The sequence below is a fragment of the Lycorma delicatula genome, chromosome 2 (assembly GCF_047948215.1).
Source record: "Lycorma delicatula isolate Av1 chromosome 2, ASM4794821v1, whole genome shotgun sequence".
Taxonomy (NCBI): Eukaryota; Metazoa; Arthropoda; class Insecta; order Hemiptera; family Fulgoridae; genus Lycorma; species Lycorma delicatula.
Window position 1 is genome coordinate 35,697,350 of NC_134456.1, and position 16,903 is coordinate 35,714,252.

Sequence of the window (16,903 nt, forward strand, 5' to 3'; positions counted from 1 at the left end):
CCAATTTTCTACATTAAGTATTTCAGCCTTGATTCTGAAAGGTGCTAGGTTCATGTCCGGTTAACATGTTTCATACATTAGGCAATTTGTGTTGCCATTTTTCATCATATTCTCATGCAGAAACTTTGATCTTAATTAATTGTAGTTATATGTAATTTTTACCAAATGTTGAGGTAAAAATGGTTCAAATGAATTTATTTTATTTTTAAATCAAGTTTTTTTATTTTTAAAAATAATTGTGTAATTCCACTAAAATTTTGTTGTATGTGTTTTACTGAATGTAGGTGAAATTTTTACTTTAAAGTTAATATTGTGTATGGCTTAATGTACTTAAAAAATAGTATCACCATCAGGTAGGCTGCATTATTTAGTATCATCCCAATTAAAAGTTTGTGAGCTGATTTAATAGTACAAAAAGTTAATGCAAGTTACAAAGTAAGTATTTCCTGGTAGGCCAGCAATTTATTTTTCATGCTCTGAGATGCTCTGAAAACTAACTGCTGCATTGAAATTTAGTGTGTTTGTTTTTTATAAAAGTTATATTTTAACTTGTTAGAAAATTTTCACATCGCCATACAACTTTTTAAAACTTTTAAGAAGTTTTTAAACTGCCCTTTTTCCATGTCTTACCAGAAATTATTACTTATATTTTTTGAAGGCAGAATATTTCAGAATTATGATATACGTATGATGCAGTGTGTGTAAAGTGTTTTCTTATAGGACCACATGTGCCTGTTGAATGTTTCTGTTCTGGAGTTTTTAATTTAAATATGCTATTTAAATAGGTTTGAAAAAATATAATGGATATTCCTCCAAAAATGGGCTAATTCTCTTTGATCAGTAGGTGTCACTTATTCTCACTGAATAAATGAACTTTCTTTATTCAGTTAGGTGTTTTATTGATCTGTACTGTACAAAATGGTTCTGTTGAGATTGAAATGCCAGGTAGATTAGAATGGTAGGGATAGGAAAAATGTATGTATAACTTTTTTCTTTGTTTTCTTTTACTTTTAAGATAATTGTTTTTTAATTATTGAAATTGTTGGTTTGGATGAATTGCATTTCTTGCGTTATGAAGCTAATTTAAAAATGAATCATGACTTTTTTCTGGTGGCAGTTTTAATACTATTATTTTTTGCTAAATGTGTGCTAAAATTAGTGTATTTTTAAAAGTAGATGTTTAGTATTTTTCATTGAAGAAAAATTAATATTTGATTTTTTTGTTTAGGCAAAACAACGAGCGACTGTAAAATGGCTCCTTTCAAAAGCTTTCAACAACTTAGTTCCAGAAAATTTAAGGGAACCATTTTATAGGGATCATGAAGTAAGTAAATTTATTTTATGTTACAGTTTTATGTTTAGTAAAAACTATAATCTAAAAAAGGGATAAGTTGGAATAATTTTTTGGCTGTATTTATTACTATGGGTCCTTAATAGGATGATAAATTAATCACTTCCAATTTAATGGTTCTTTCTAATAGTTAAATTGTCTCAGGGAGGAGGAACCTGATAATTAAATGGTATGATATGAAGTAAAATGCTACATATAGTGAATGTAGTTTACTAAAGTTGAGAATTTTCTGCTAAATTACTGTGTGTGTTTACATTTTTAATGTATAATGAACACAACAATCTATTACAAAAAAAAAATTGCTATTTGGAACAGTATTTTCTATTATTATTACTATAATGTACATTTTTACAGCAGCAATCATATGGTATGATCTTTCAAGAAAAATTATTTGTTTGGCTATCTATTTTTTACATTTGTTAATATAACTTCAGATTTTTTATTTTTTCTTGCCAATGTGATGAATTTAGTGCTAAAAGCTGGTCTGCTGAACCAGAGTTAATTGATGCCTTTTTTGCAGGGTGATGGGCAGTGAGTTGCTAGATTAAATATGAACTGATAGCTTCCAACTTGGCTCCATTTTGGAGTAAACTTCATGTAAAGTTTTTTGAGTGCTTTAAGTAACTTATTCGTATACTTTGTATACCGCAGCAGCGGCAATAAATGAGTGGCTATCCAGTTTCACAATCAAGTAGTCTTGAGTTTGTGTCATTCTTATAACTATTATTTTTTCTTAAAAATATTTTTAAGTTACAATTTCAAATCTTTTTTCAGCAACACTGATTTTTAGATTAACATAGATAATACGTGGTACATTATAACTATATTTTATAGTTTTTTATTCTATAGTAGTTGTAAGAATCTGGAAAACCTATATAAATTTCATGTTTGCTGATGATTATTTTATTTGAATATAAAAGTTTTTTAAAAATCTTTATGAGCTTGTGAGATTAGGGGTCACATAGGGAGTGAAGGGTTAACAAATATACAACTAACAGATTTTGTTTTATGAAACTTGAAAAAAATAAAATAAATTTATTTTAATTTTCAGTATGCATGTTACAATGTATGGAACAATAATTACGAAAAAATACCACAAACAAAACAACAAATATTTCTGGATTGTAAGGCAAGCTGATATTAAAATAAATTTATTTATTTTCATTTTTTCAAGTTTATATAACAAAATTTGTTTGTTAGGTTAATAAATTAGTATTAACCTAACTATTAATAAGTTAGTATTCAAATAAATTATTAGAAAACAAGATATAAGTTTTTTTCAGATTTTTATAAATATTAATGTAGATACTATATAATGTAAACTCATCTATATAATAAAATGGTTATAAGAAGAAAGATGGCTATATTTCGTAAATATGTTTTTATTTTTTACCTTAATGCATTTCATGTTTTCTTATGGATAGAAGTATTTCTATAGTCTACTAATAAACAGACAAGAATTTCCAGTAGTGTTCACTGTTTTGAAACCTTTTTGACTATTAGTGAATATAAATAATAATGATGAAATTTAAAAAAAGTTGCGATTGTGAATTATTTCATGCTAGTTCATACCAAATTTTTTTGTACTTGCGAAGTATGTTTTTTTTTTGTCTTCAGTCATTTGACTGGTTTGATGCAGCTCTCCAAGATTCCCTATCTAGTGCTAGTCGTTTCATTTCAGTATACCTTCTACATCCCACATCCCTAACAATTTGTTTTACATATTCCAAACGTGGCCTGCCTATTATTCCAGGATGCCTTAGTATGTGGCCTATAAGTCTGTCTCTTATTTTAACTATATTTTTCCAAATGCTTCTTTCTTCATCTATTTGCCGCAATACCTCTTCATTTGTCACTTTATCCACCCATCTGATTTTTAACATTCTCCTATAGCACCACATTTCAAAAGCTTCTAATCTTTTCTTCTCAGATACTCTGATCGTCCAAGTTTCACTTCCATATAAAGCGACACTCCAAACATACACTTTCAAAAATCTTTTCCTGACATTTAAATTAATTTTTGATGTAAACAAATTATATTTCTTACTGAAGGCTCGTTTAGCTTGTGCTATTCGGCATTTTATATCGCTCCTGCTTCGTCCATCTTTAGTAATTCTACTTCCCAAATAACAAAATTCTTCTACCTCCATAATCTTTTCTCCTCCTATTTTCACATTCAGTGGTCCATCTTTGTTATTTCTACTACATTTCATTACTTTTGTTTTGTTCTTGTTTATTTTCATGCGATAGTTCTTGCGTAGGACTTCATCTATGCCGTTCATTGTTTCTTCTAAATCCTTTTTACTCTCGGCTAGAATTACTATATCATCAGCAAATCATAGCATCTTTATCTTTTCACCTTGTACTGTTACTCCGAATCTAAATTGTTCTTTAACATCATTAACTGCTAGTTCCATGTAAACATTAAAAAGTAACGGAGATAGGGAACATCCTTGTCGGGGACTCCCTTTCTTATTACGGCTTCTTTCTTATGTTCTTCAATTGTTACTGTTGCTGTTTGGTTCCTGTACATGTTAGCAATTGTTAGCGAAGTATGATAAATATAAAAATGTCTTTTTAAAACAATGCATGTAGAATTATGAGCGTAATGTGGCTAACAGTGCAGTAATTAAAAACAAATAAGCTTGACTGAAATAAAATTGTTAAAATAAAGATAAAAGATCAAGAAATGAATTTCTATGATAATTTATTATTTATAACAATTATCAAAAATGTAAACTTATATAGGAACAGTATTGGATTTAAATCAAATTGTAACATTATATCTATTAGATATATTCTTTAAATAAAGACCAACAGACATTGCAAAAATATGCTAAAAGTTTTTAATTTTAATTATAATACATTGTTTCATGAAATATTATTTTAATATAAATCTCTGAAGATGATGACTAGCAATTCTGTTCAGGTTTTTTCTTCCTAAAACCTTCTGTAAGTAATTATTTTTGGTATTTTGAATTAATTTTTACAGGGCGGGAAAAAGGTTGTAAAAATAATTTCATGTCGGTTTTTTAGTATAATGCAATATCTTCTTTTTAGTATAATTTATAATTCAGATTATTAATCCGATTAACATTTTTAATTTTGACTCTTAACATTAATTCAGTTCAAATAAAATGTTAGGTATTAAACAATTACTAGTGAAGCTATTATGGGGTACAAAATTAAGATGACCACCATCTTAAGATGGTAGTATAAAAGTAACTGCCTTTACTTGAATTTGAACTTGCATATATTCATTTATTACATGTTTTCAATGACAGTATTCAATCATTAGACCAGGCTTTAAGAATACTTTAAAGCAAGCACAGTTTGTTAGTTTTTCAGGTGGTTGGCAAAATATTCTTAAAATCTTGTTTATTTATTGTTGAAGGAGTTATAAGATTATTAAGAATGGTATTTGTATTAATATAACAGTGTTAAGAAATTTACTAATATTTGTATATTTAGTTGACAATTAGAATCTTACACTCTGTACTGGTAGAAATTCAGAGTAGAAGTATTTTGTATTATTAATAGTTTATTACAAAACAATTTAGTATATTATAAAGTAATAAAGTTATAAAAAATAATTTAGTTTATTATAAAACAGCTGATCTTCTTGTAGTAGTTCTCAGACACATCTTTCATCTGGAGGTCCCAGATTTGAATCCCGATCAGGCATTGAATTTTTCAAATGTTACAAAATTTCCATTTCATATTCCCATGCACAAGCTTCAAGCTTATATGGTGGAATTAATCATCCAAAAAAGGAAAAAAAATTGCAACTACTCTGTGATGTTAGTTAACATTTAATTTCTTTTTTTAATCATTGATTTCTTTAAATATGTTTCATCTTGATTTATGATAAATTTTTTAATTTACTCTTGATTTTCTTTTACAGGAGCAAGAACATCTAAAGCCACAGTTAGTGCACTTGCTGGCAAATGCAGAACTGTATTGTTTGGCGTTAGGTAATATATATTCAGATCCCAATTACCATAATATGAATCACTCTGGTGTGCTTCAAGTACTTTTACGCAAAGGCGTCTTTGTCTGTGATACTGCTCCAACTGAAACTGTCCTTATTCAAACTAATCCAATTAAATTGGTAAGTGTGAATTTTTTTGCTCAAATTTTATTCATGTATATAAAGAAAAGAAAAATTAATTTGTGGTTTTAGAGTATCGTTTTTATTTTGATTTTTTTAAAAATAATATAAATAAATTATAAAATGAAAATGTGGTCATTGTATTAATATTTTGTTGTATTTATTTTGTTTAAAGATTTTCCTATAATTAAAGTAATGCTGGCAATCACTCTTTTATGTGGTAAAGGTTTTTTTTTTTTTTTTTATTCAGAGCGCACATATGAATGTAATGGAGGCTGTGATGTCACTTTATGCTAAGGAAGTAGCTACATCAGATAGAGTTTTAGCGGCTGTACAAAGGTTCTCTCAGAATGCACCTTTACCTTCCATGCCTGTTGATCATGAGCAGGCATTATTATTGTGGATCAATAAGGCAATGGTAGCTCTTAAGGAAAGGATAAAAGAAGAATCTAGTAGTGAGGTAACTATGTTTTTTTACTGATCTACTTTTGGCAAAAGAAAGTTATTAAAATTGGAAAAAAAATCATAGTTAATTAAATTAATGCAGATCTCTGTGGCGGAATGGTAGCATCTTGGCCTTCCAAACAGAGGTCCTGGATTCGAATCCCAGTCAGACATGGTATTTTTCATACGTTATAAAATTCTGTTTCCATATACTATGGAAACATAAGCCACGTAAGCTTCAAGCTTATGTGGTGATATCAAGAAAAAAAATGTAACTGTACTGTCTAGCAGGTTAATAAAAAAATTCAAACTATTGAATTTGAGAGGAAAATTCATATCATGTTATGTTTTCTCTTCTTTCCTCTTATCAATAGATCTACTAAAGCAGATAATCCATTATTTTATATTTAGTTGATCTTATGTAATATGCATTTGCTCTTGATGTGTTCTATCGGTAATGAATGTCATGTGTAGTCTGTTGGATTATTCCTCCTTGTCTTAATTAGTGTAATTGTTATAATTAACTAATCACCTTTATTCTGATAATGTATTTAAATCCAGTGACATATTCTTTTGTGATTTGTTTAATTATATTAAATGAAAGTATATTCATAAAATGTCAAATTAAAACTTAGATATATTTAATTTATTCAAGATAATTCATATTCATTCATTCATATTCAGTTTGGTCTTCTTTGGATCATGCGGACTTGTTGCTTGATGTACAGCTAGTTCTTCTTTTCTTTGCTTCTCTGACCTTTTTCATTTTTACACTATGATTCCTCTTCTGTTTGTCAGTCTACTTCTTGGCTCTCCTTAGTTTGTGTCTTTGCCTTTGAAGTTCTTAAATCTGTTGTTTTCCTGAATTCATCCCTTAGAATTTATGATGTCTTGTGTAATCTTTATTTCCTACAGGTCCTTTTGCATTTCTCTGACCCATTTGGTCATTGCTTTCATCTGTGTAAAGTGGTTGAAAATCCTGTTGGTCAGTCAGTCATCATCCATTCCTTTGAGGTGTCTGTAGATTTTGTATGTCTCATCCGCATGGTGTCTGTGAAGATCTCTGTATGTTTATAGAGGCTCTCAATTGTCCATATTTTCCAGATGCTGCCTTCTGTTTTCCTTGGTCTTATTGTTTTTCTGAATAGCCTTTCTCTTTTCTCAATTCTTTGTATTTCTCCTTTGTTGCGTTAGGCATTCTGATGCATATAACCCTTCCGGTTTGGTGACCATGTTGTAATGTCTGATTTTGGCGTTGTAGGATATGCTGTGTTTGTTGTATGGTTTTATGTAATTCCATATGCTAATTCCAGTTTTTAACGCTTTCTACGTTTTCTGATTTATCCAGTCTGTTGGGTTATGCCCATTCTCCTAAGTACTTTGTCTACTCTTTTGATGTTGCCATGTTTCGTCTTCATGTGTGTATTTTTTTTTTAGTGTTTAGTTTCCATGTATTTCGTTTTTTTTAAAGATTTGTAGGCTGGCTTTTCTAGCGATTTCTTGCACTTCTTTGTTCTGCGCTAGTATGATGATATTATCTGTGAACACTAAACACTCTTTACCAGATTGTCTTTCCTTTTTGCTAATTTTATCCATTTGATGTTTTCGGTTTCTAGTAATTGTTTTCATATTCTTATTATTTTTCCAGAATTAGGTTGAATAGAATGGGTGATAGCCCATTGCCTTGTCTCACTTCCGTTTTTATTTCAAACAATTCCAGTATTTCTATGAGGAATTTAACTTTGAAGGTGCTGTTAGTTAGCATTTATTTTATTAAGAGTTTTTGTTTTCCTGTTGATGTTGAATTCCTTTAGTGTCTTTCTTAGAGAAATTATCTGTCAATGGAGTTGTACACTTTATTGAAATCTACAAATGTACTAAGGTTGCATTTTAGTGCTTGGTGCTTCAATATATTTTTAAGGCTGAAGATTTGTACCGCGCAGGATCTGCCCTTTCTTCCTTGATATTCTCCTATTAGATGGTCTGCTTGTTTGTCAACTCTGTATAATAGGGCTTTGGATAGAATTTTGTAGAGTATGGGAAGAAGTGATATTCTTCTACAGTTGTTTGTATCTGTTTTATTTCCTTTCTTGTGTAGTGAGTGGATGAGCACACAATTCCAGTTATCTTCTATCCTCTCCTTCTTCCATATCTTCTTGCAGATTTGGTTTTTTTTCTCTGCGACAGTTTTTTCTCCATATTTTAGCATTTCTGCCATGATGCCGTCTTCTAGTGAAAAAATAATTTGTATATATGTATGTTTATTTATTTATTTTTATAAAAATGAAAATATATTTGTGTGCTGATGAAAAATTCTTGTACCCCTTTTTTAGTGAAATTTGCCAGTTAATTTTTTCTTTGTTTTGTTTCAAACTAGGACTGAAGAAAAATGTGTTAGGTGCATTTCCTATATTAGAAATAGTGTTTTACAATTCTTTCTTCTAAATATCATTTTAGTTAAAATTGATAACAATAATTTCATTAAGTAATATTTTTAACACATTTTATTCGTAAATTATTATTTTTACAGATTTCCCCATTTTTTGTTTATTAGTATCCTGCTTACAACAGAAGTTATACAGACCCTATGTTTTACTTCTAAAAAAGTGAGTACTAGGTTGCTGCTTATCTTTGATGAATGTTGCAAATAGAGTTGCCATCTGCAATACTAGTTTGCTATAGCCTAGCATTCTGGCATTGTGAGCTGTCATCTGTCAGCCACTTGTAAACCATGAGTATCAATGATGTGAATTTTATTGTTTAATGCCATGGCATTTTAAATTTTTAGTACATTATTATGGTTTTCATTTGACTGTTTTTGCTCAGGTACAGAAAAACTATTTATAGACTTGATAGACATGTTCAGTATTGAATTATTAGATTTACTATTTTGGAAATACTTGATTTGTGATTTAGAAAATTTGTGAAATTAGAAAAATTTACTGAAACTAGAAGTCTACTTCTTTTTTTTTTAGCAAATTTTGGTTCAGTGTGTTTAGGTGTATGCACTTGTTTTTTGTGCATTTTTTATTGTTTTTTACTTTCATTATAAAAAAAAAACACAATTTTGATTGCCAAAATAGTAAGTAATACTGCAATTGATGATTGTCTAGATTTTTTTCTCCTAAAAGTTGGTTATTTTACTGTGTTTTGTGGTTTGCCTATGTTTTCTGAATCGTCAAATTTACCAGGAATTTTTATATCCTAGATTATGAGATCTAAATAATATAAATTACTTACCCATGTTAATGCACAAAGTAGTTACAAATAGTTTTAACATTTAATGCCATAACATTTAATATTAAATGTCATATTTAATATTCTAAACAGTTTGTGAAAAATAACACCATCATATTTCTTTTATTTATTTGGTTAACAAAATTACTTTTGTTAACCAAAGTTTTTTTTTATTATCTGGTATGTACTTGCATTGTTAATGTATTTATGTTTCTGGGGGGATTAAATTACCTGGTTTTACCAGTATAGATGTTGCCACTGTGCATATTATGCTGCTACCAGAGAGGAAACAAGAATTCTCCTTGAGGAAAGGATCAAGAATAAGGAAAAGAGATCGGTAGTGAAAGAGGTTGTTCTAACTACAGTGGAACTGCAGTATGAGACGAACCAACTGCCCAGAGAACGGTCAAGGCCTCTTCTAGACAGCAGAAATTCATTCCTCCTATAGTTCGTCATGAGCACATACTGATCAAAATATTTTGTGTTGACCAACTCAGATGTATACTGCAACAAAAAAGATTTTTCCCAAGAAATAGAAGATTGACCTAAGAACATGAGCAGGATTTCTTAAGGAACAATCTCACATGTTCCAAAAATACATGACTTGTGGAAATATGTGACTGAACTGTACATGTCTAATTCCATTGAACTATAGGTATTCACTGAGTTAACTGATACAGTAAAATATAAGACCAGGGAGCCTTTCTGAAAACCTAAAGAAGTTGTAAAATAAGTAGTAAATTGCTGTACTCAGAATGAAATAATCCACCGTTGAATAATAATAAAATGAAAATAGTATGTGTGGGCTTGTAAGTAAAGAGTTACTTATGATTCAGCTTGCTTATCACTAACTTATATTACCTTTTTATTGTACTGTTAAATAATTGGGTTACATATTTTATTTAGTAAACAATAATTTAGATCGTTAGAGATATTTCACAGATAAGAAAAAAAAGTTTTTTTGACTGTTATTATTCTTTTAATGAACATTAATTTTTATTTACATTACTGTTTTTCTGTAGATTTATTTTGATTATTTTTTTTTGTGCAGATCATATTGTACTAAGGAGTGCTTTTAAATGTTAATGTGCAAAAGGTTTTTACATCAAAAAAATTTTGCAAAGCATTTTTAAATGTGTTCTTTTACTGGTTAATAGGATTGGGTACAGAAAAATTAATGTATGTCAGCCTGCTAACAAAATATATCTGCATCTTTTTTTTTGTTAACTGATAAGCAGCTGATTTTCATGCAACAAAAACAAAAAGATTATGTTACAAATCCTAGTGATAACTATTTTTACTTTTTTCTGAGATAAACGCATAGAATTGTGGACTAATATCAGTGTAATTTGCGTACATGAAAAGTAAACCAAAACTTTTGCTGCATTTCTCAGAATCACTTTCTTGTGGATTGCTACGTACTGGAAAAAATTATACATATGATTTTCAAAAACACTTTATTTACACTTTTTCTTTTTTGTTTTAAATGTTTGTCATGGAATTTTTTATTCATTTGTTATACTGAAAATTATTTTTTGGTTTACACCTTTGTAATTATCACATTCAAGAAATGTGTTGATCTATTTTATTTTATCATGTTTATGATTTTCATGGAAGTTTTTTTACTGATATTATTGCTATATATTTATTATTAACTGTTTAAAAGTTGTCTTAACCTAGAAACAGTTTGCAGTTAACTTCTGTAGATGTAAATAAATGTAAAAAAGTAGTGACTTCTCTGGAACAAGAAGTGATACCAAATTTTTATGTAATTGTTATTGGTATTCAAAAAGTGTTTGGTTTAAAGAGAAAAAGAAAAAAACAGTCGGCTGTACAAAATAAAATAACAAAAATTTTTGTTAGAATTTTTTAAAGCTATTATATAAATTCTATTCTATGTTTTCTACATAATATGAATTTTTATATTCTTTTCAGGAAAACCAGAGTGAGCCAGATTTTCCAAAAATAACAGATTTGCAGGATTTGAGTGATGGGATCTCACTTGCATGTCTGATAGCTTTTTATTGTCCTGAAGAGTTGCCATGGCAAAGGATTACCATTAGTAAGGTGCCTACGATGTCTGATCGTGTTCGAAATCTCATGCTCGTTTATGAATTTTGTCATAACAGCCTGCCATATTCTGTCTTCCATATGACACCTGAGGATGTATCTTATATGCGAGAGTAAGAATTAGTAGATTTATTTATTGTTATTAATTGATTTTTCATTTGGTGATTTATGTATAGCATATCATATTATCATGTAAAAAGTTATTAGCAAATGTTATGTATCATTTGTAGTAGTAGTAGTAGTAGTAGTAGTAGTAGTCAGCATTACTGGCCAATAAATCTGAGATGTGAGTTTGATTACTATTATAAAGAAAACCTTTTTTATTTATTCTTAAATAACTTGTACTAATAGGTAATATGTTGTGTTTTGTTCAGATATTAGGTAGAATAAAAAAAAAGAATTCACAATCTTCCAAATCAAAATTTTGTTGGTTTTGCCTGTTAGCCAACATCATTAACGAAATTAATTTATTAAGTACACTAGAACAATAAATTGTGACGCAATGTTTATATTTAACCTTTAGAAAGCAAGGTTTCTAAGACCTACTTTTTTAATCTTGATAGTCCTAATTTTTAGGCTCATTAGTTAGTTAGATTTCCAGGTAATTTTGGGATGCCCTTTTACTTTCTTCATTGTTTATTTCTTAAATGATTTTTTCTTTTTTTTCTTTAAATAAGATCTTTACTAATTATTTTTATTTCATTATGGTCTTTTAAGCATCAGGTTTAATTTTTTCCTATAAAGTGATGTGTATGTATGGTTGGTGCCATTACCAAAATGATTGAACTTGACAAGATATAAATCTGAAATCAGCATAGCAGTTCTCAAGGTAATGAGTGTCCCATGTCTGGCTTGCTAAAAAAGTGAGGAGTAAATGGTTGTCTTCTTCACTAAGCTATACATACGTTGATCCTTTCGATATGGGAGGTTTCAGCTACAGACACTTTCCCTCTATTCACTGTAGATACTGATTATGAAATGAATATTATTGTCAGCAAAAGATAAAAGGAAAGCATATAAATAATACTGTTAGAGGAAGCCTAATTGTACTTGATGTTTTACAGTAATAAACCCACAGGAAAAAAAGACTGGGTCATGTTGTGTAAAACAATATGTGTACTTATGTAAACACTTTCAAGTTGTTTTAGTTGGATATATTAATCATTTACGATGTTGTTATAGCTCTAATGAGATATGTATGATTTCTTTTTTTACCTAAAATCACATAGTAGCACGTTCATGTGCATGTGTGTGTGTGTGCGTGAGAGAGAGTGAGTATGTGTGTTGTGTTATGTACACAAAATATATATATGTATTATGCATTAATAAAATTTATTTTTGTAAGATACATAAGTAACAAATATGATTTAGTTTTTTTTTTTAATTATGAGGGCAAATCAGTATAAACGGAATTTTTGTTCCTGAGCATCAACGGTTGGTAGGACTGGGCCCGTGCTTCTAGTATGCTTGAGTGGGGTCATTAGGAGTGGGCAGAGCCAGCCACTCCACACTTCCAACCACTTTGTCAGTAACGCTCACGATGTCGAAGCAACAGGTGCACCACCTCCACCTCCACTGCGCAACGCATAATTATAAAATTTCTTATTTGTGAAGTAGTTTCAAGCGATGGAAATTTTCCAGAGATTGACTGCACAGTTTGGGGACCAAACATTGTCAAGGAGACGTGTGTTTGCCTGGCATAAAGAGTTTAAAGAAGGATGAGAACGAATGGAAAATCAGGAACATAATTGCCATCCTTGGACCAGCATTACAGACACAAAAACATTCACGTGGTTCAAGACATTCTTGAAGATGATCGATGGGTGAAAGTATCTGAAATTGCAGAACAGGTCGGAATACGTTATGGGAGCTGTCAAGTGATAATCACAAATGACCTGCAGTTCTGTAAAGTGTATGCCAGATGGGTCCCTCGCCTTTTGACCGCAGATCAGAAGTTGAGATGTTTGGAGGTCTGTCAGAGGCTTACAGCAAGGTTTGCATAAAAAGGTGATGTATTTTTGAGTTGGATTATCATCTTCAACAAAATGTGGGTCCACCTTTACACTCTGTCAAAACAAGCTAGTACGGAGTGGTGGAGGAAAGGGGAGGCAGCCCCAGTGAATGCCAAGACTTCGACTGTCAGCAGCAAGGTTCTTCAACCGTTTGACCAGCAAGGCATTTTCCTTACTGATTTTTTGCATGAGCGACGCACAATCAATGCTGCCTAATACTGCATAGTAACATTCGTCATTATGAAAAGTTTTAATAATTTTTCCTATTTTAGTTTGGTTTTTGACACTGTGCATGTAATTTTAAACATTTAAAAAATAACTGGTTATGATTACAATTTAGAATAGTTATAAAAATCATGAAGTAGTTGAATAAAATTTTTCAGATAGGATAATGTTAATTTCTGAAGGTCAAAAGTTTGCATGTTAGAGACAGAATTCTTAATACATTTTTAGTAAATTGTCTTTTTTCTCCATATCATCATATCGATTCCCATATACCCGGTGTGGATATTGACTAAGCTTTGCTGGTCTCTCTGTTCATTTATAATAATCTATCCTCTCTCTATTTCTTTCAAAACACTTGTGTATTCCTTTAGTTGATGTGTGTGACTAGATGCCACGATGCAAAAATATGTTGTGTACTTGCAGCAAGTTAAGTTGTATTGTTGTAACATGTTGTACAACAAATAATCAAATTATTTATATATTGCAAATGACAGTTTTCTGGTGCACCCACCAGCAGAACTGAATGACTCAAGATACACATATGCTTTAACAGAGGCTAATTACACTGAATCTTCTGTATCAGAAAGCTAATATGAATTTTATTGACAGCAGTGTTAGATTATAAATATGTTTGACTTTTAAGTTTTTGTTGTTTAAGGACCATTTCAAGTCATTAAATAGTGAATCTAAATGAATATAAATTGTTAAATGTTATTTAACAGTCCATTATATTTATTCTAAAGTTAGCTTGAATTAAACAAAAAGTATGGTGAAAATTTCCATGAGCATGTTTTGATATTATGTATGTATCATAATGACTTTTTCTGCTAAGCAGTACCATTATTTTGATCAAAGTTTCAGTTGTAAGCTTGCTGTTTAAAGTAATTTAATTTCAGGCTTTATTATTGCTATTTTTTTATTTTTTTAAAAGATAAACTTTATTTAAAGAACACAAACATATTCACTTTTTTAATTTCACATTTTATCTTATATTTTACACTCGTTTTGCTATTATTTTGATCTGTTTTTAAGAGGATATATTGTAATCATTGGAAAATAATTAGCTTTTTGACATGTTTACTAACGTTTTTTTGTAATTTGTATGGGACTATAATTAGGTTATGTTAATCTACTATATAATGGTAACTTTAGACTGTTTAATGTTCTATTAATGTAACACAACTCACACAACCTTGTTTTAGACCAAAGATCTAGAAAATTAGTTCTGAATTTCTGTTAACATTTTATATATATTATTATTGCTTTTACCTTTTATGACCACATAGTATCACTTTAGTCAGTCCATTATCCAAGTCTCTTCGATGGGACTGTTTGGGCCTTGCGGTCCTCTCAGTACTTTTTCATACGCTCCGATCTTTGTACCCTTTTTAGTGTTGAAAATGTTCGTGTTGTAATTTTTTTTCTTGGGAGAATGAAATGAGTGTTTTTTCTTGATTTTCTTGTTTAATTTTATCTTATTTATGGTGTATTTTGATGTACAGCCAATTTCCTTCAGATCCTCTCTTACTTCTCTGTTCCATCTGCATCCTGTCTTGGTGTTTTTCGAGTCGAGATTGTACTGTACTAGCTGTTTCAGCAGTCTTGAATCTTGCATCTTGATATGTTCAGGGAATCCTAGTCTCCTCTTATGCATGGTATCAGTGATGGTTTCTAATTCTTTGTACAAGACTTTGTTGGGCACAGTCCACCATTGTCTCTCATTTTGGTACTTTTTATTGATGCAGGTTCTTCCAATTCTTTCGATTTTCTGCAGTCTGTCTGTCTGTCTGTCTTTGATTGTTCATTCAGATGGAAGAGTGTTTCTGATGCATAAGTGGCTTCTGGTTTTATCACTGTATTGTAGTGTCGTATTTTTGCATTTATCAATATGCATTTTTACTGTAAGTGTACAAAGTTCTTTTTGAGCTTTAACTAGTTTCTTCTTATTTGGATTGAGGTTTTTCTGATTATGTTGGTTGTTATTATTTCTATGATGTATTTAAATTGGGTTACTATTTTGATTCTATAGCCACTTACGTTTACTTCTTTAATTGTGTTGGTTTTTGAGGTATAATTTTTATCGTTTTGAATGATATTATGAGGCCAGTTTTATTTGCAATGTTTTGAAGTTCTAATATTTGTGATTTAGCTTCATCGATGTTGTCTGCTAGCAGTGCCAAGTCATTGGCGAAACCAAGACAGATTGTTTTGATTTTTCTACCTATTTTTACTTTTGGGAGGAATTTATTGACCCATTCTCTCATTATCATTTCTAGCCCAGTTGAATAATAGCGGTGAGAACCCATTGCCCTGGTGCAATCCTATTTTGATCTCAAATGGATTCAAAAACTCGCCTCTGAATTTTACCTTCGACTTAGTGTTTGTGAGGGTTAGTTTTATCATGTTTATTAATTTGGTATGTAGTCCAAGGTGTCATAGAATCTTTAATAGGGATTGTATGTAGATGCAGTCATAAGTTTCTTGAAATCTACAAATGTTATCACCATGTCGCTGTTTCTCTTCTAGTTATAATCCATTATTAGCTTGAAACTCATGGTCTGATCTGGTCAGCTCCTCCAGGGTCTGAAACCTCCCTGGTATTCTCCTATTTCTGTCTTGTGTTGTGAGCCGATCCTGTTGAGGATAATTCTTGAAAGAATTTTGTATGTTGTATATAGGAGTGAGATTTCCCTGTAATTGTTAGGATCTGTTTTGTCTTCTTTTTTTTGTAGCAGATGGATGAGGGCTATCATCCAATGTTCTGGTATTTCTTCTTTGATCCAGATCAAAGAAGCTTCATCAAGCTGTTGATGAAGGGAAATTTTTTCTGATCTTCCTGCATATTTCCAGATCTCTACAAAAGTCTGATCTTCTCCTGCAGCATTGCAATTCTTCATCCCACCCAGTGCTTGGTAGACTTCTGTTATTGCAGGAGGGTTATTGTTTTCTGGCGGTGTTATTATTGGGCGTTGGTGTTGAAGTTCAGGAGCTCTATTGGTTCTATTGGTTTAGTGTATAGTCAGGGTGTTTCCAGGTTATGAATTTTTGAGGTTTTCTCTTGAAATATGTGGATTTTGAGATAATTGATTTCTTTTGGGCAAGCCATTTTTCGGTGATGTATCTTTGTCTAGTTGAGCATTGGAGTCTCCAATTAAATATTAAATGTATTTTATGTACATATATATATATATATCTGATGTTGACACCACATGACTTCTTTGTACGTCATCTGTTAAATTACATATACACATTTTAAAAAAAATTAAAAGTACATAAAATTTTATTTCACTAATAAAGTAATTTCTGATTTTTTTTATTGTTATTATTGAATTATTATTTATTGTAATTTTTTTTTACAATCAGAGGTTAATAATTATTAATAAATCAACATATTTAAATTAAAAAAAATAAATAAATAAAGTTAAAAAAAAAGGAAATGAAGTCGTGTTTGAA

The 16,903-nt window shown here is 30.1% G+C and overlaps 1 protein-coding gene across 7 annotated transcripts in view; it reads left to right on the forward strand.

Moving 5' to 3' along the window:
- The window catches only part of Patronin (calmodulin-regulated spectrin-associated protein patronin), a 444,149-nt gene that overhangs the window by 280,675 nt on the left and 146,571 nt on the right, over window positions 1-16,903 (forward strand). For all 7 annotated transcript variants that reach the window (XM_075358663.1, XM_075358666.1, XM_075358669.1 and 4 more), the window contains 4 exons: window positions 1,229-1,324; window positions 5,256-5,462; window positions 5,713-5,922; window positions 11,079-11,326. In XM_075358663.1, coding sequence (XP_075214778.1) covers window positions 1,229-1,324; window positions 5,256-5,462; window positions 5,713-5,922; window positions 11,079-11,326 — 761 coding nt within the window. The remainder of the gene's footprint in view (window positions 1-1,228; window positions 1,325-5,255; window positions 5,463-5,712; window positions 5,923-11,078; window positions 11,327-16,903) is intronic.